The sequence below is a fragment of the Alligator sinensis genome, unplaced genomic scaffold, assembly GCF_000455745.1.
Source record: "Alligator sinensis unplaced genomic scaffold, ASM45574v1 scaffold1303_1, whole genome shotgun sequence".
Taxonomy (NCBI): Eukaryota; Metazoa; Chordata; order Crocodylia; family Alligatoridae; genus Alligator; species Alligator sinensis.
In genome coordinates this window covers 679,119-697,605 of record NW_005842753.1, presented here as the reverse complement: position 1 = coordinate 697,605, position 18,487 = coordinate 679,119, and the positions used below count along the sequence as shown (strand labels likewise).

At 54.5% G+C, this 18,487-nt stretch overlaps 3 protein-coding genes across 8 annotated transcripts in view; 1 reads left to right on the top strand and 2 right to left on the bottom strand.

Moving 5' to 3' along the window:
• Positions 1 to 4,307, top strand: part of LOC112552082 (HLA class II histocompatibility antigen, DP beta 1 chain-like) — an 8,559-nt gene extending 4,252 nt beyond the window's left edge. The window contains exons 2-5 of the mRNA XM_025216598.1: positions 219 to 500; positions 691 to 801; positions 1,091 to 2,064; positions 3,539 to 4,307. Coding sequence (XP_025072383.1) covers positions 219 to 500; positions 691 to 801; positions 1,091 to 1,200 — 503 coding nt within the window. The 3' untranslated portion in view covers positions 1,201 to 2,064; positions 3,539 to 4,307. The remainder of the gene's footprint in view (positions 1 to 218; positions 501 to 690; positions 802 to 1,090; positions 2,065 to 3,538) is intronic.
• LOC102381926 (H-2 class II histocompatibility antigen, E-S beta chain) overlaps positions 1 to 18,487 on the bottom strand; it is a 603,463-nt gene that overhangs the window by 51,744 nt on the left and 533,232 nt on the right. The window lies entirely within an intron of this gene.
• Positions 16,287 to 18,487, bottom strand: part of BRD2 (bromodomain containing 2) — a 10,214-nt gene continuing 8,013 nt past the window's right edge. For all 6 annotated transcript variants that reach the window (XM_014525137.2, XM_014525139.2, XM_014525138.2 and 3 more), the window contains 3 exons: positions 17,810 to 18,120; positions 17,531 to 17,653; positions 16,287 to 17,432 (listed from right to left, as the gene is read on the bottom strand). In XM_014525137.2, the coding sequence (XP_014380623.1) occupies positions 17,302 to 17,432; positions 17,531 to 17,653; positions 17,810 to 18,120 (565 nt within the window). In that variant the 3' untranslated portion in view covers positions 16,287 to 17,301. The remainder of the gene's footprint in view (positions 17,433 to 17,530; positions 17,654 to 17,809; positions 18,121 to 18,487) is intronic.

Genomic DNA, 18,487 nt, shown 5'->3' with positions numbered 1-18,487 from the left:
GGAGTTGGTGCGCTCCCCTGCCCTGGGGGTCTTCAAGAGGAGGTTAGATATGCATCTATCTGGGGTCATCTAGACCCAGCACTCTTGCCTGCCTATGCAGGGGTCAGACTCAATGATCTATTGAGGTCCCTTCCGACCCTAACACCTATGAATCTATGAACTTATGGTTGAGGAATCATTTTCTTTCCCAGTTCATTCTCCATCTCTTCCTTTCTCAGTGAAGCCCAAGGTGAAAGTCTCCCCATCAAAATCGGGGGCCCAGGCCCACCCCAACACACTGGTTTGCTCCATGACAGAGTATTACTCTGGCAGGATAGAGGTGAAGTGGTTGAAGAACGGGCAGGAGCAGACGGCCGGAGTGGTGTCCACGGAGCTGATGCAGAACGGAGACTGGACCTTCCAAATCCTGGTGATGCTGGAAATGACCCCCCGGAGCGGGGACGTCTACACCTGCCAGGTGGAACACAGCGGCCTGTCGGGCCCTGTTACCATGCTCTGGGGTAAGAGCTAGGAAGTCTTGGGACAGCCCCTGAGATCTTGGTGGGGGAGGCTCTCACTTTGTGCAACCCCTCATGGCCTGTCCAGGATTAGAGCCCCTTCCCCCACCCCAAGGCCGAAGGCAGCGTGCCAGGGTGTGAGCAGGGACAGGAGCCCAGATTGAGCCCTACCCTCTGACTCCTGTCTCCACAGAGGCGCAGGCAGGCTCAGCCAGGAGCAAGATGCTGATGGGGGTCGGGGGCTTCATACTGGGGCTAACCTTCCTGGCACCGGGACTGCTCATCTACCTGAGAAACAAGAAAGGTGAGTGGGATTGGGGTGGGACATGGCACCAGGGCTACTTCTTGCAGCAACACAAGGCTGGGTGATGCCAGGGCTGAGGGGCATCTGGCTGCAGGTTTCCCACACTCAGCCCCAGCTGCAGCTGCTCTGGAGTCTGGCTGGGACATCTTAGTTTTTCTCTCCTGGGGCGAAGAAGGGGTCAGACCCTCCTTGCCTCCTGTGAGGGCACAGAAGGGGATAAGGGGAGGCCTTACTGCTGGGGGCCTGGGCACTGTCAGGATGCTCAGAAAGGCCTGATTTTGTTTTACAGATCAAAAGAGGAGATGCCCATTTAACTCTAATAACCTCAGGACAAACAGCATGCGATCTTTAGATGGTGTGGACCATTCCCCTGCCCACTTTCTGTGTTTTCTAAACTGAAGATATCATCCAGCAGTCGTGCACATTCCAGTAAAGTTAGATATGGTTTTGCTTTGATCTGAAATAGAACAATATAGTGCTAGGTCTTGGGTGTATTATTAATGCTTCTGGTTTCTCTGTATCAGAAAAAAATGTGTTATACATGGTGATACAACGCAGAAGCTGCCCTGTCCTTCTGAAAGTCCTGGCTCCACCCGTGGGTATTTCCACAAGCAAATTCACATCAGAGTTCCCTAGAGCCGCTCACTCACCCTCGACCAGCTCAATTGTTCCTTCAAGTGCAAGCTCAGTGCTCAGCCAAGAGCTACCGCCAACGTGGTTGTGAGAGGGTTAATGCAGGACTCTGTCCCTTCTGCAGCCATTAGAACCCAGCATGTGCATGCTTCTATTCCTCCCTGTTCCTATTCCAACAGACAAAAATCACCCTCCCTTAAGACACATGCAAATTTTTGCAGGGCTGACTTGGAGGGGTAGGTGGAAGGTACATGAGATGTGCAATACATATGGGAATACAGTGAGAACCAGAAGAGCAGAGGGATTTAGGGTAGGGGTTGGGGCTCTGACCTCACAGGCACCCACTTTCCCTGCCCAGGCTCTAACCATTTTTCATTTTGCTTTCTACGGCGCCCTATTTCCCAGCCTGCAGGTAATCTCCATCTTCCTTAGGATGCCTGTTCAACCTGCCTCCCCACCATAGGCAGATTAACGCACGAAACTGCAGCTTTTGCTTCCCTGACAAGGAGTGAGCTCCAAGTGCAGCCACTCCACCAATCAGAGGGGGAAGGGGGGAACGGACACCTGTAAAATTAAAGATGCTGCTGCGCACCTTGCCAGGAGCACAGCTCGGCAGCCAGCACCCTGCAGGTAAGTCTGTGGGGGGCAAGGATCATGGGGGAGGGAATGGGTGTGGGAGTGCAAAGGGAGGGAGTGGGGCAGGGGCAGGGATTGGGGCAAGGACTGGGGCAGGGGCAGGGGCAGGCACTGCCCAGCCAGGGTCATTAATGCAACACCAGGGCTGGGAATGGGATGGAGCAGTGGGCAGCTCGTCCAGGAGGCACAGTGGGGCATCTCCCTGCTGATGTGCACACCCCTGGGAGAGGCATGGAGGCATGTGCCCCCTTGGATTTGTGTGCAGGGTGAGGGCAGGCTGACTGCAAAGAGGCCAGGGGCTGTGCCAGCCTCTACCGGGTAGGGGAGCTGGGCCAGGCCTGGGCTCAGGGTGGGCAGCGGCGGGGCCCGCGCTGAAACAGGTGGCTACAGGGACACTATGGGGAATTTTGGGGTGGCTATAGCTCCCTAAGCCACCCCCTCCCCTTGCCCCACAGCACTGCCCCTGCTTGGGGCACTCTGTTTTGTTTTCCCGAGGGAAAGACAGCAAAGCAGAGTACCCCAAGCAGGGGCAGTGCTAGGGAGGGTAGGGGGCTATAGCCATCCCAAAATTCCCCATAGCCCCCTCTAGCCCCCCTTCCCAGTACCGCTGCTGCCTGTCCCACTGAACCCGACCAGCTCGCAGCCTCTGCCCAGCCTCCCCACCAGGAAGAGGCCAGCATGGTCCTGGCCCTAAGCCCCCAGTGGGCAGCCCACCCTCACCCTGCGCACAAATCTCAGTGGGCACATGCCTCCCCGGGGGTGCACGCAGAAGCAGGGAAATGCCCCTCCACCCCCTCCTCTCACCCCGTGCCACCCAGACAACCTGCCTGTGGCTCTGTCCTGCTTCCAGCCCTGGGGTCGCATTCATTGCCCTGGCTGGGCAGCACGTGCCCATGCCCTTGCCCCACTCCTTCCCTCACCATGGGGGCCTCAATCTGTGCCCCCCACCCCATGCCCCTTCCACCCCACAGACGTATTGGCCAGACACTGTTCTCCAATCTGGCCAGCTGCATTCCTGGCCCCATGCACGCAGCATTTATCAGTGACGTTAATCAGCTACACTGGCCAAAAAAAGCTGATAGCTGATAATGCTAATTTCATCAGTGCCGATCCGATATGCAACCGATATTGGTGCCCCCAATTTTGTGTTTGCCCAGGACTCCAATAAACTTTAATCCACCTCTCCTCCCTCCACGCTGGCTACAGGTCACATTGGGTGTCCAGAGTGTGGCTGCTCCTGCCCCTTGGCCTACTGCACTTGTATGGGAAGTGGGGCCTTCTCAAGTCACCTCAGTCCTTGGCTCAGGCCAGTCCCTGAGCTGCTCCCAAAGGCAGTGTCCTGGGTCTGGCCAGAGCATTTCCCCTCCTAGAGGATTCACATAGAGTCCTTGTGGAGGCCCTGGAGCCTAGCAGAGAAACTCCCTTATCTACCAGCTGGTGCTAATTTCTCTCCCTTCTCTCCCTGCAGGGCTCCTAAGTTAGGTCCTGAAGCTTTGGGACCTGCGTTATTCAACATGATTCTACAACCAGTGTATTCTGAGATCTCTCTCTACTCCTGGGGCATGACCTTGCACTCCCTACCTTGGCCCAGCCACCAGCACTTCATGGCAGCAGGTCCTTCCCCATCCCTGTATCTGGTCCCTACACTCTTAACTTCCCCATCCTGCACTAGACCCTCCCTGGGGCAAACCCTAACATCCCACCTCTCCCTGAAGAAACCCCAGGCACTCATTTCTCTCATAGTACTTTTCCCTTCCCTACCCATGGCCCAGATTTGCTGTCACCATTACCACTGCTCTTGGCATTGGGGGAACCCTAACCTGAGACTCAGGGGAAGCTGGAATGATGCCATGAGCTGTGATACCTGTTGCATGTTCAAACATCATCTCTCCCTGCACCCTGTTCTTTCCTGATTTCCCACCAAAATTTTAATCCCCCTTGATGCCAGTGGTAGAAACCTATCAGAAATGTGACAGGAATAGAGGACCCAGTTGAGGCCCAGATGTTCCAGTTTGCTCCCTTTCTGCTATGTTACCTTCAAAGCAAAAGGAGGAAGTAGCCAGGACTGGCCTATAAGCTGTGCCTTGATGTCTGCCCTGATGGTCTGGGTGTGGGAAAGGACGGAGATACCACTAGAGGTGCATTAGAAGGTGTGACTGGGCTCCCACCATTGCAATTGTTACAGTGAGCACTACCAAGCCCTCATCTTGGGTGGGGATGTATCTCTTCATGTCTTGCTGAGCAGTTATGACCTTTATATTCAATAAACCAATTGAATTGGGTCAATGTGTCTCATGAGTCCTCCTTCTGATCGATGAACTTTCTCTGGGGACAACATTGAGCCCACAGTTTCCTCGCAGGTGGAGGTCTTAGTACCCACTCTCCATGTGGAAGGCAGAGTATAGAAAAATATGTGTCTCTAGAGTCCAGGCTGACCATGTGCCATAGAGCAAGGCCTCTTGGAAATACAGTGCCTAGGTAATGTGACATCCAGGAAGACAGTTCAACCGAGGCAGTGGGAACATCCTGATGTCTCAGGACAGCAATAAGGCTACGGCCAAGACTTTTTCAAGTTTAGTAGGAAGGCTGTTACTGCTTTACTGTAAAGAGGACTTCAGATAAGGTCCCGTTGGTTCCACACCACCAGCCTCTTTGATGGTGCACTTTCAAACAACCTTCCTCCTAGTTGTTTTCTAATTTCCCATCAAAATGATAACCCCACCTTGTGCCAGCAGTAGAAACACATCAAAGAAACACAAGAGGTCCCACTGATGCCAGCTTGTTCCATCTAACTCCTGTTCTGCCATGCGACCTTCAAAGCCGTAGAAGGACCTGTGGGGCTTATAAGCTTCACTTTGATGTCTGGGTTGTTGTGATGGTCCAGTTGTAGTAAAAGATTGGATATATCTAGAAGTGTCTTAAATGGTGTGACTGACCTCCCACCATTGACATATGACCATCCCTATGCAAACCATTCCATACAAATCCATAATCTAACCTCTTACTAAAACTATCATCAACCCCGATACAACTCATGATGATAAACATGCTAACCTGCCACTGATGCGGCTTGACCAACTTGTCACAGGAGAAGCATTGGAGGGGACCAGGTCCCTGCATGAAGGTACTTATGGATGGAAGATGGGGTAGGAAAAGGAAGCTCTCTGACCATCCTGAGGAAGGCAGAAGAATCAACAGTTGGGAATTGAAATCAGGTGAAGCCAGGGCTGAAATCACACCCATTTTCTGAGCAGCAAACAAGTAAACACTGGAATGTCTTTATCGGGGAGGAAGGAGGTGCTCGCCGTGGCTTGGAGTCTTCACGATGGAACTAGAGATGCTCGAGCTGAAGCATGTGGAAGGGACACTGTGCCACTCATGGCACTGGCTGCAGAGAATGGACTCGATTGTCCAGAAGGCCCCATCCACCATTGTACAGTTTGGAGACTTTCCCGTGGAATTGGATCCTGTAATAAAAGATATGTTTATATCCAGCCTCAGGGAGAGTCTGCAGCCCACAGGGTTTGGACTAGGTGGTTGGGATAGGCTTCACCAACCTTGGCATCAGTCAGTCCCTGCCTCTTCATGGCCAGAAGTGTCCCAGTTCTGCCTCCATCACCCCAACTCGCTTGTCCCACTGGCAGGTGGATACCTGCAGGCAGTAGGTGGGAATGTTTTTCCACATCTAGGTGATGTATATTTTTCCCCTCCTTGCTCCTCATGGAAGCTCCAAGATCAGCCACAGCTGGTGATGGGACCCAGGCAGGTGGACCAGTGCTGTGAGCAGGCACAGAGATGATAGGATGGAGGGTCTACATCACATACTCAGGGGACTAGAAGGATCTCCCCAAGCCATCAAGCCCAGTCCCCCACAAACAGAGCAGCCATCTACACAAGAATCCCCCACAAATCACCCCTTGAGACCTCACAAACAACTACAGGGCATGCAACCAGACAACAAAGATGCCCTCCTGAATAACACAGGTCAGAGCCAGGAAGATGAGGGCTCTGCCAATGCCCAGACCATGCAATGTGTGGGGAGTAGGTAGTTAAGTAGTATGGGTGACAACCATCACCAGGCTTGGGGCAGGAAGTCATTTACCCAAAGTTCATCCTGGCAGGCCATTGTGGGGGCTTTTGGCATCCCCTGTAACACAGGGCACTGTCTCCTGCTGGGTATATGACCCCTAATCAATACCCCCCACAGATACTGCAAGCAGATTAGGGGAATCCTTTGGTCTCTCCTGGTCTCTGCCTTGGCCAGCCACAGCCTGGTCTTCTGGGCCTGAAATGCTCTGCTCTAGTACAACTCATTGCAGAAGTAACACAAAGATCCCTGGCTGGTGGTACCTGGAAGCAGTATGGGCTAAGCAAGAGCCTCAGGGCAAATTCATTATGGTCTCCAAAACTAATGGTTACATGTTGCTTAACTCACACTAAGGGCACTTAAATTGTGAACATCCTCACATTAAATGTTTATAACTCATGTGACGTGAACCCCGAGCTTATCAAAGTGATACCACGTCAGGCAAAACTTAACTCTGGGCTGTGCTACCCAGCTCACATTATGGTCACTTCAACTCATGTCAGGGTAACTGCACAGAGGTAAAAAGAGCAATTTGCAGTATTCCAGGATCCCAGGAGTCAGCACTCCCAGCCCTCTCTCCCCCCAAAACAGAAATAAAACCTAGATGTCCCGACTCTTAACCACATACCTGCTCTCCAGCCCTCTAATGGCAAGTCAGCGCTGTACAGACAAGAAACTGTATTAACCCTTAACAGATGACCGCTCACAGCAGTCTATCATTAAGGTTGCTTAATGTACAGCTTATACTTAGACCATACTTAGTATGGTCTAAGTATAAGCTGTAACTTCACCATAAGGCTTGTTTGATGGTTAGATCCACCCTGAAATGTAACAGGAATGTAGAAGACAAGCTAGGAAGCCTGGGAGTTGCTTCCAAGACTGAACTAACTAAGAACTGTATGATATATGTAGTCTCTATACGTACACAGATATTGCGGGGTGGACTGGATAACCTCCCAAGGTCCCTTCCAACCCTAATTTTCTATGTTTCTATAGAGATTGTCAATCAGGGTGAATCTTCGTGGGCGACCTGGAAGCTGACAAAATTGTCAAGACATGCAGAAAATGGATTAAAATGGCAATGCACCAATATATAAGAGAAAGGGAGAATACTTAGCTGTATGTACATGAATTAGCCTGAGACTGGATGCTTCAAAAAACCATGCATGTATAAAGATGTTTTCAGGAAAACTTTGGATTTGGTCCATCTAGCCCGGGAGTCTGTCTCTGTCAGTGGCAGGGGTGAATGCTATATAGGGAAACCATCAAACCATATCTCTCTAGACAGGGGTGGGCAAAATGCAGCCTATGGGCCAGATGCAGCCCACCAGGCCATTCTATCCAGCCTGTGAGGCCCCTAAAAAATTTAGAAAATTAATATTTATCTCCCCCGGCTGACTGTCATGCAGCCCTCGATGGCTTGCCGTAAGTGGCCCTCTGCCCAAAATAATTGCCCACCTCTGCTCTAGATTGATCTACCCCTATTGACAGCCCTCCCTAGCATCCAAAATCATTTCTTTAGAGGTGCAGGAGGGAACATCTCCAACTGCTCTGTTACACCTTATGTCAATTGGATTGACCGTCAGTAAACTGACAGTCAATAAAGACTCTTTGGTGTCTATTTGGTTTCTACTCACTGGTGAACATGCAGCAGTGGGGCTGGAGAAGCATCCCTGGAGATTACAACATTTTTGTGCTTGAACTCTGATCCTCAAGAAGACACCACTGGGGACTACTAGAAGATATAAGAGCTTGGGGAGGTCCTAATAAGGAAGGTGTGAGTGTAATCCTATTCCAGTGCAGCATCACAGCCTAACGAATTGATGTTCTCATCAAAGCAGGGATGGCTGTTTTTAATAATTGAAGGTTTCTGAGACGAAAAGCAGACCATTTGGGTTTCCCCAGGAAGCACTGGAAAGAGATCTGAATTGTGTCATAAAGCACTGCACGCTGTAGTACTGATAGGAAAGGGAAATTCTTTATTAATTAGATTTCTATACCATTCTTCCCCACTCAGGGCAGCTTGCAATGAAAAAAGGAATAACTTATAAAATCATGTGGAATAGTAAAATAAAATCTTTAGTATAACCAAGTAATAGTAAAACCAAGAAATCCTTAAACCAGGACAAATTATGGCCTGCGGGCTGGATCCAGCATGCCAGGTAATTTCATCTGGCCTGCGGGCACCCACCAATGAATTGTACCACACCCAGACTGTGTGCCTTGCTCCCATCTTCGTGCATGGAAGTACCCAGCCAGCTCAACTTCCAGGCGGGGCTGCTGCTCCCACTGCCGCATCTGCCGGGGCTTCCCTGGCCTCCAGCAGCTTCTCCTCGTCTCTCTGCTTGCTGCAGCGCTCGTTCTGGGCAGCAGGTAGGGAAGTGTCAAGGGCAGGGGGAGCTGCGGCAAGGGCAGGCATCGGAAGTGTGGAGCTGGGGCTGGCAGAAGTGTGGAGACCGCACCCAGGGGGGTGACAGGAGCGTGGAGCTCGGGTGGGCAGAGTGTAGGTGTGAAGACCGCCCCACACACTCCCCGCCATGGTGCACAGCCCCTGCCACTGGCAACACCAACAGCAGCAGACGGAGGCCTTCAGGGCGCTCATGGCCTGCAAAGGCACTGCTGCCCGGCAGCGCATGGCTCCGGCCAGACCTGCACATGGTGGCAAGGAGTCCAGCCTGCCTGGTTCATGGTGGCTCCCCGTGGTGCAGTGCAGCTCCCAGTACTCACATGCCACTGGGGGGAAGCCCGACAAGCTGGAGCCACCTGCCTTTCCTGCTCCCTGCTGCTACCTGAAGCTATCGTGGAGGCAGGGAAAGGAGAAGGCAGCCAGCTCCATCACACAGGGCTTCCCCGAGTAGCACAGAAGTGCAGGGATCTGTACATGCACCATGGGGACCCCTGAACGATAGAGGCAGGCCAGCCTGGCTGCACTCCTTGCTGCCATGTGCAGCTTTGGCTGGAGCCGCACACTGCCAGGTGGCAGCGCTTGCACAGGACCTGAGTGCCCCAGGGCCCCTGCCTGCTGCTGCGTGCCATCCGGGGGAGTGAGCAGGGTGATGGTCTCCAAAACAAAAATATTTTTTGTAATAAAATTAAAATATGTTATAGCAGGTGTTTGACTTTTAGTCTATGATTTTTTTTTCTGGTTAGCAACCTTCCATACCTCCCAAAGGGAGCACGTCTGGGGGCAAGGGAAGGACTTCTGGTGGAAAAGATCAGGGGTTAGGGGTGGGGCTTCCAGTCCCAAGATGGCGACCAGGGGGCGGGGCATCTGTCAAGGGGTGGGGCTACTATGGCGGCCCTTGACAGCTTCCTAAAACTCATTAAGTGGCCCTCCAGCCAAAAGAATTGCCCACCCCTGCTCTAAACAATATCCCAGTTTAGCCTTGCTTGTGTTACACCCAGGAGGACTCGGGGCTTTCATGTTATCCTGAGAAGTACAAGATAAGTCAAAGCAATTTCCTCCAGCCTATACACCGGTTTATTGGGCTATTAGCCACCAGCCACAATTACCAGCAGCAGCTGCATACAGCAGAGAAGAGACAGATATGCTCAGTACGCAGGGATGCAGTCTCGGGGCCCTCAGCATCCATCCTCATGGCTGAGGCACGTTCTAGACTCCCGCACCTCTGTCTCTGTCTGGGGGAGTTTTATACACTTGGGATTCAAATTTCTGGATGCCTTCCCATTTCTCCAAGATAACGCTTTCTTGGCCAGTCAAGCACGGAGCAGGAAACCTCTGTCATGACCTCAGACCATTGCTCTTACCTGGGGTCATGATTCAGTGTTACCACCAGCCCAGGTATCTCAACTCGCTTACTTGAGACTTTCTCATCGCCTGCCTTTTCTCGAGGGGATTCAAGGCAGATGGCTTCTGGGATCGGTCAACATGGAGCAGGGATGTGGCAATACACCCAGCACTAAGCAGCTCGGGATCTCAGGACTCTCCAATACTTTGCTAAACACTTGCCCGAATGCAAGGGTCTGGCAGCACTTCTGGAAGATGTCTGGGCTTGGGAGGTCTCGACGGGGAAGAAGATCCGGGGCTGAAGAGCAACTACTGAAAACAGCTTCCCACATAGTTGCTTTCAGCTGACCTTAGGGACTGAGATATGGCATAAAGGAAGAGGTGGTCCCTTAGCTAGCTAAGACCCGGACCCTGTACGGTACTGAGCCATTCCGAATTCGAAGGGCTTCAAATTAGGTGAGGATTTGAGGTGCTTCACTTACACAATCATCTATGTCCAGAGGGGGTAAACGATATCATTTATGAGCTTGGTGTGCCGTGGACTGCAGCCACAGACCTGATTTGGAAACCCCTGTAGGCCAGTCCAGCCAAACCCTGGCTCTTGATCCACCTCCAGCTGATGGGTCTGCAGAAGGCATCTGAGCCCATTGCGTGGCTCCAGGCGAGAGACTGACACAGGGCGGCCTTGTGTCATGCGATCCCCAAGGCTGGGGATGGTGACTGGACTGCAGCAATGCTCCTGCTGGGACCTAAAGCTGGAGGGCCCTGGCTAGAGGGTCTTGCCCCTCTGCTCAGGATCAGACCGATGCCAGATTTAGGGTCAGGAAGGAATTTTACCCCGTGTTCAGATTGCTACATATTTAAGGGTTTGTCTTCCTCTGTACAGAGGGAAACAGCCTCTTCCTGTCTGTATTAACACCCTTTGCAGCAGCAAGATGTTGGCCCCTGTAGCAGTCCCTCTGCTTTCCCGGTGGCAGGTTCAGGCGTGATATTTGGTGCTGTCAGGGCTGGCTGTAGTTTGCTCACAGGTTGGATAATGAGTTTGTCTGGGATGGTTAGGACAGGGTTGATCCTGCCTCGGATGCTTGATGTGACCTCCAGAGGTCCGTTCCCGCCCCATCACTACAATGCTGAGAGCAGCACACAAGCCATTTCTGAGTCTGTTTGCATTTCCTTTAATAAGAACTTCATTTCTGAAACTTAGGGGATTTCCCTGCTCGGTGACAAGCACTCCTCCCGCCCCGCAGAGACAAACGGCTTCACCCACCCCACCCCCCTTCCTGATGCTTGGGACTTTTCCCCGTTTCCATTGCATACCTTGCCCTCAAGTAAACCCAGCCCTGGGCCAATCGGCGGACAGCTCTGGGCAGCATCACCAGTCTCCAGCAGACTCCGCGCAGGGAGGGCCGTGACAGAGACTCAAGCTGTGGAGGAGCAGGCATCTATGTTTGCAGAGTGACTGCGGGCAGGGACTCCCAGGCTCGGGATACAGGACTGCAGCTCTCGTGAACCTCCAGGGTAACGCTCCAGGACGGGCTGAGCTGGGGCAGGGGCACCAGCTTCCCCAGCCCATAGGGTCGTGCCCTAATGGGGCTAGTCTTGGTCTGATGCTGGGGGCAAGTGAGACAAATTTGATGCCCTCTAGTCCAAGAGGCTTTCTGCAGAAATCCTTAAATCCAAACCTTCTAGAGACATCCAAGGCTTCACCGTTTCCCCCGACGAGACCCGGATCCAAAATCTGAACACCCCCATCCCTAGAGCAATTCAGCCTCATCCCATAATGCCCAGTGCCACTCCCATGGAAGACTGGAGACCCATTAGGGACCCACAGGGGAAGAGCTGGGGGACAGGACTCCTGGGGTCCACTGCTGGCTCTGGGAGTGGGGCATCTGGGGGGTTCAAGCAGGAGACTGGGAGTCAGGACTCCTTGCTTCTGCCCCAAGCTCTGGGAGGAGTGGGATCTCATAGGTTGGGGGTGGGGGCTGATATCCAGGACCCTAAATAAGCCTGCAAAGCAGAGAGGCCCCCCAAAGGAAACAGATAAGGGCTTTGCCCTCTGCCCCCATCACACTCAGGGGGAGGTTGGTGCTGGAAGAAGCATCCATCTCCCCCCATGGGGTATCCATAGCCAAGGACCTTCTTCTGGAGTGAGGCACCTCCACCAGGCCTCTCCCAGGAAGCAAAACTGGAGCTGCCCCCTGCTCCCTTATCCACCCCATGGGGTTGGAGCACCCCTTTCCCCCAGGGGAGACATGGGTTTCATCTCTAGCCCCCCAGGTAAGTCTCCAACTAGCAGGCCCAGGGCTATTTTAGGTGGGAGGGGAGGTGTCTGCATCAGCCCTGTCTCAAGTCACAGCAGGAGATGGACACATGACCATTCCTACTCACTTGCCCCAGCACAGCTCACCCATGAGGCGGGAGGATGGGGTTTGTTTCCCCCGCACTGCAGGAAGTGCTCTGCCCAGCCAGCAGCCTCGAGCATGGGGATTCCCAAAGTGAAGCCTACACAGGGGCTTTTTTAAGGGTGATCAAACCTAACCGGCATCATGCAGCAGGTGGCTTTTGTGTTGCATGTGATGTCCCTCTGCTGACAAGGCTTCAGGAGCCTCTGCGCTGGGGTCTTCAAGGAGGTGGGGGAAGGCTTCACCCTAGGTGAATCTGCCCCACTCCACAGGGAGTAATCCCACATTCATAGCATGGACATTGAATGCAAGGGTTAGTTAGGATGCTCACCTGGGAGGTCTGGGTTCAAGTTCTTCCATACCAACCAGCAAAACAGCCTCAGCGGGAAGGTGAGAGAGACCCTCACCCCAGAGCATCTATACCCCAAAACAGCTTCACACTGTGCCCCCAAAAGCAGCCCTGGCCATCAGCTCCCCTGGTCCCTCCCTCCTGGGGATGCTATCACTGACATCGGGCTGTAGGTTGGGTGGGATACAGGCCTTTTCCCCAACCCCCAGTCTCAGGTACAACTGTCAGGGGCTCCCAGATATTCATTTAAGCTACATCTTCAGAGCCAGGTGGGTTCCAGGAGGAATGGAAATTCCCCTTGAAATCAGAGCCAGGGAAGGCCCAGAGATGCCCAGCCCAGGGGCCCATCTACCCCAGGCTCCCACCTCCAATATGGGCCAGATGCAGAAGCAACAGGGGAAGGATGGCAAAACTCACCCCAGAGGGGATGTTGATCCCGCAGCTGCAGAGGGCAGAGCTTGCCCCCAAATCCTTTTAGGATACACCTCCCCCCCAGTAATTTACCCTCGGCAGCCCCCACTATCTTCAACCATTCCCACGTGCTGTTTGCCTTCCTCTCATATTGCCTGCCATGGCTGGTGAGAAAGGGCTCATCTACACCCCATCCTTAAAGGAATCCCATCCAGCCCATAGCCCCTGCTCCATGGAGGCCAATTCCCCTGGCCACAGCCCTTTCACCTTCTTTCTTTGCCAAGTTGTGCTGAATGCCATCTTGTCCCACCAGCTGTCACTTCTTGTTACACCAGTAGCCCTGGGCTGGGATCGGGTTCCAATACAGAGCACCTCACTCACCCCCCCACCCCCCCAGGGTTGCTCATTGGGCTGGGGTTTGAACACCAAGACAGGGGGCTTTCAGAGGGAAGGTGGGCGCTGCTACCCCTGCCACGGCAGGGCTGGGTCACAGCCCCTGGGGAACCGGGTGGCAGAAATCCATGCCTGCCGCACTGACATCACGGGGAGCCTGACTCCATCTGTCTGCGTCGTGGAGAAAGTTTTGGTTCCTCTTCCCATGTGGCCACATGCTGGGCGAGGGCCAGGGTTTGGGGAAGTGAAAGGGAGAAGCTAGCTGGCTTCCTGGGCTGAACAGGCCAAGCCAGCAAACAGAGCGAGAGAGAAGACTCCACAAGGAGCTGGTCTCCCATCGAGGACAGGCGTGCCAGCAGGATGCCCACTGCTCCTCTTGGCTCAAATTACAGCTTGCCCAACAGCAGGAGGTCCCAGTCCATCCCTGGGGCCTGCCTATAAGGTCATCCTACCCAGGGTAGGTAGACTCCCTGCCCTATTCCCAACCCCGATGCTACCAGTGCCCTGGCTGAGAGCCAGAGCAGAGCTGAAGTCATCAGTGTTGCACCCAGGATGGCTCCAGGGGGTGTTATTTTACCTGGAGAAGGACAAGCAAAGCCAAAGCAAAATTCCTCCAAACAGTAGGTGGGTTATTGGGATGTGATCTATCAGGTAACATTACCTGGAGCACCTGCATCCAGCCAATACACTGCTGCAGGGTGGGGGCTGAGGTCTCAGACCCCTCACAACCCAGGAGTCCCAGACTCCCACCCCTCTGCCCTGGTGCGAGGGAGTTTGATACAGTTCAGGACCAAATGTCTGAATTCTTGCCGGTTGCTCTGAGAACGAGCTCTTGGCCAGTGGAGCAGGGAAATGGAGTCAGGGCCTGTGACCACTGCTCTTTTGTGGAGTTGCACTGGCCTGTTCATCTCCACTACCCTAAAACCACCCCTCACCCTCTGCCTCCTCTCCCAGGCAAGTGGCTGGGATTCAGCCTGACCTGTTTCTGGGAGCAGAGGATCTGGGAAGAGGAGTGATGTAGGGAGACCCCCTAACAGCAAAAGGAGAGGGGAGGGGCAGCAGAGGGGTGGGGAAATCAGGACTCCTCCACAAAGGTGGAACACCCCCTTGTTCCCCAATTGCCTCCAGGGTGGGTGATATGCCCACATCTTGCACAGTGTCCCCCAGCAAAGAAAGACCTCAGGGCTCTCAGCCAGCCAGGCTCACCAACAGTGAAGCCTGGACTGCCCCAAGAAGGTGAAAGGCTCTGGGTGCTAGGTGCCATCTCCCCAACCACATCCGAGCACCCCACCATCCTGCTCTGGCTTTCGAGACCCCAGAGGGATGGGCTAGAAGCCCCCCACCCCATGCCCCCTCTGGATGCTTACCTGCATGCAATCCATGCCAAACTCCACCCTGCCATCTTCCCCACCGGCTCCTGGGGGCGGCAGGATGCAGGCAGGGCTGACCTCCCTGCCCAGCAGCCAGGGCTCTCAGCTCCCAGGGACGGCTTGCAGCTGTCTGAGCCATGCACGGTTGGCAGGTCTCTGTCTCCCTCCAGGGGCAGCTATGAGGAACCACAGGCCCCTGCGCTTGAACCCCCTGTTCATGGGGCTGAGGAAAACCCCACAGCTATGGCAGAACAAGTGGGTGGGGTTTATGCTTCAACGTCCTCCAAGGAGCCAGATGCAGGCTCTTCCTGGCTTACAGCCACATTATCCACCACACACCGAGGCAGGCAGCCTTATGGGACAAGACATTGAGGGCCACAGGACCTAGCTGCAGTCTCCCTCCGGAGGTGATGCAATTGCCTACCCCGGAAGTCTTCAAGACCGGACAGTCACCTTGCTAGGGCCATTTATCTGCCTATTGCAGACCCCTTCCCATCCATGACTGTCTTCATGCCACCAAGACCCTGCCCTTGTACTAGATTTCACCCTGGTCCTCAGAGTACAGCAGGCCCCAAACAAAACGAGCTCGAATTCCCCATACATGCTCTAGTGCTCCCTTCCCAGGTAGGAAGGCGAGCAGGTGGTGGGTGCTCCCCCCAGCCCCATAAGCAGGGGTTGGCATGGCTGGGTCAAGAGCCTGGCTGGAGGATGGAGCTGGGTCTTAGTGCAGCTGCCTTCCCAGCCTCCCTGCGCTAGGAGGCGCTCTGCGGACCAGGGAAGCAGGAAGCTGCAGGGAGCCCATGCTGAGCTGGAGGGGGTGAAAAACCGAAGAGGAAGTGATGTCACTACCTCTAATGAATAACACAGCTAGCTCCTGAGTCCTCTCACACCAATCACCTTTTGGCCTGGGGATAGAAGCCAGGCTCCTTATTTGCAGCCACCTGGATGACCAGCCCTCTGGCCACATTGAGAGGGGATGGCACAGGCCAGCGGCCCAGACACACCTTCAACAGAGCCTGCATAGAAGCCCGTGCCCTTTTCAACAGGTGGCCAGAAAGCCTGTGGTCTGACAACCATCATGCCCAATATCCCCCAGGGAACACCAAGGAAGGCCAGACCCCCAACGCTGAGCCTGACATGGGAAGAAACATGTGCCCCATGCAGAGAAGTGGGGCCCCAGCATGTCAGCAAAGGTGTTTGGGATAAAAGTACCCCCACTGGGAGGGAGGCAGCTGAACAGACCTGTCAAACACTATGCAGATGAGGGGACCCTGATAGGGAAGAAACATGGGACACAAGAGCTCACAGCTGCCCCTAGAAGTACCAGGAGGACCAGAACCAGGATTCCTGGATTGTCGTCTCCTCCCTGGAAGAGAGGGGATGGGGCAGCCCAGCGGCTGGGACTGTAACCCCCCAGGGCAGCACTCCGAAGGACAGAGACACCCCAGAGGCCCCATCAACTCGAATAATATTTTCTTTATTTACATGTTAAAGAATCGAAAGGTTGGAAACAGATACAGTCAGATGAAAACACGGCCCTAAAGGTCTAGTACAGGGTGGGAGCGGGGAAGGAACGGGGGGGGGGAAAAAAAAAAAAAAAGTAGAAAAAAAAATTATAGTCAACATAAAAAACAGACGCCCCCTTCCCCTTCCCCATCCCCTCCCCCCCGCGGTAAGGAACATGCTGCCTTGATTGTGCATTCGGGGGCTATGTACAACACACAGTCCGAGAAGCCGGGCGGGAGGGGGCCCGTCTCTGCAAGGCCCCGCGCCAGCACAAACGCAGTTAAAATAAATTAAAACCTCCACAAAACGAGGGAATGAGGACGCTGCCAGCTCCCCTGCCCCCAGCGCTTGGGGGGGGGAAAAGAGGGGGAGGGTAAGATGCCCGTGATGGTGATAGCGGGTGGGCTCGAGTCCATGTCCAAGGGGGTCCAGAGAGGGCGAGGCACCTGCATGGCGTCCGTCTGTCGGTCCAGCTGCCCGCACAAGAGCAAATCCAAACTTTTGAGACTTTCAAACCATTTTTTCTCATTTAAAAAAAAAGAAAAAAAAACAAAAAAAACAAACCTTTTCACCTGGGAAAGAGCTTTCCCACAAGTCAGGAAATAAACCTAAAACAACAAACGATAAAACCTGCCGGGGTAGGAGCTGCGCCCCGGGGCCTGCTCCCCCAACGGGGGAAAGGCAAGCCATGCCGGAGGGGGGGCAGAGCGGGAGCGCAGACCCTGTGCTGGTAAACCCCCAGAAGCCTCTGAACTGTAAACATCGGGGCAGCCCCCAAGTCCGTGTGGGGTGGGGTGGGGGGTCCTCAGCAGGCCTTCCCCAGCCCCGGGGGTGCCGCCTGCCAGGTGGAGGCCCTCAGTACGGTTCACAGGGTCCGGTCCCGCAGAGCCTCTTCCGAACCTGCCTGTGCTCCACCCAGCTGTGATACTGCCACTGCGCTCACAGCCACTGCCACGCCGGCCAGCCTAGCCGGAGTCCGAGTCACTGGTGTCTGAAGACGAGGAGCTGGAGCTGCTGCTGCTGGAATCTGAGCTGGAGCTGCTGGCGCTGAGCCGTGACACCGCCACCTGCTGGGCAGACTCTGGCTTCTCGTTGGCTGTGGGCAGAGGATGGGGAGGGCCGTGAACAGGAACAAGGGGCTGGGCTCAGGTCACTCTCCACGCCCCCCAAGGCGGCACAGACACCCACACTTACCCTTTTTAGGCGGCTTCTTGGCAGAGTTGAGTTGGCCGCTCACGTCCTGCAGCCGCTTCTCCAACTCTCGTTTCTTCTCCAGCGCCAGCTCCTCCTTCGTCTTCCCCACCGGCTTCTTCATGGCTGCAAGGGGGGAGGCATTTAGAGACCTGTTCCCCACACCACTTGGCTGCCTCGCAGCCACCCCCAACCCTCGGCACTGGTTCCAGGTCCCCTAGCTGGCCTTGGGACAAGGTGCCCACCCCCAGGCGCCACCCGCCTCCCCACAAATGCACTCACTCTCGCTGTAGGGCTTGCGCGGCTTCTTGCGCAGGCAGGACAGCACATAGCGCTCCAGCTCACGCAGCGTCGAGGGCTTGAGAGTCTCAAAGTCTATCTCAATCTCCTCAGGGTTGGAGTCACGCAATGAGGGCTCCCGTGACTGGATGATGTGTACCACACGCCCCAGCTTCTCGCCCGGCAGCTTGTTGATATCCAGGCTGAGCTGGCGCTTCTCGTCGTAAGTCATGGGTTTGCTCTCCTCCTCCTCCTCCGAGTCATACAGTGACAGGGGTGCTGGCAGCCCTGCCTTCGACGCCTTCTTAGAGTTCCTGTTTGGTTAAGACAGAAGAGGTCATTTGCTGTCATTGAGCAGTACTGCTGGGCCCACGGAGCCAAGCGATTGCCTCAAGGCATCAGCCAGGACTCAACTAGGAGTCTGCTGGACAGCAGAGCAATCCTGGTCAGCACAAGTGCCCCCCTCCCCTTTGACAGGCAGTGGCTCAGGAGTATGCGCTCCTTTACAGGCATCCACACACCCACTCCAGCCACACGGCAAGCCCAGGGACTTGCCCCCAAGGCCCATTGCTCCCACAAGAGAGGCTTGTTGCCCCCATGGGCATTCCCAGGACAGCGGTTGGAGGCAGGCAGCCATCAGACATCATTTGGCTTGTCAACACAAGGTCTTCGCCACAGTCG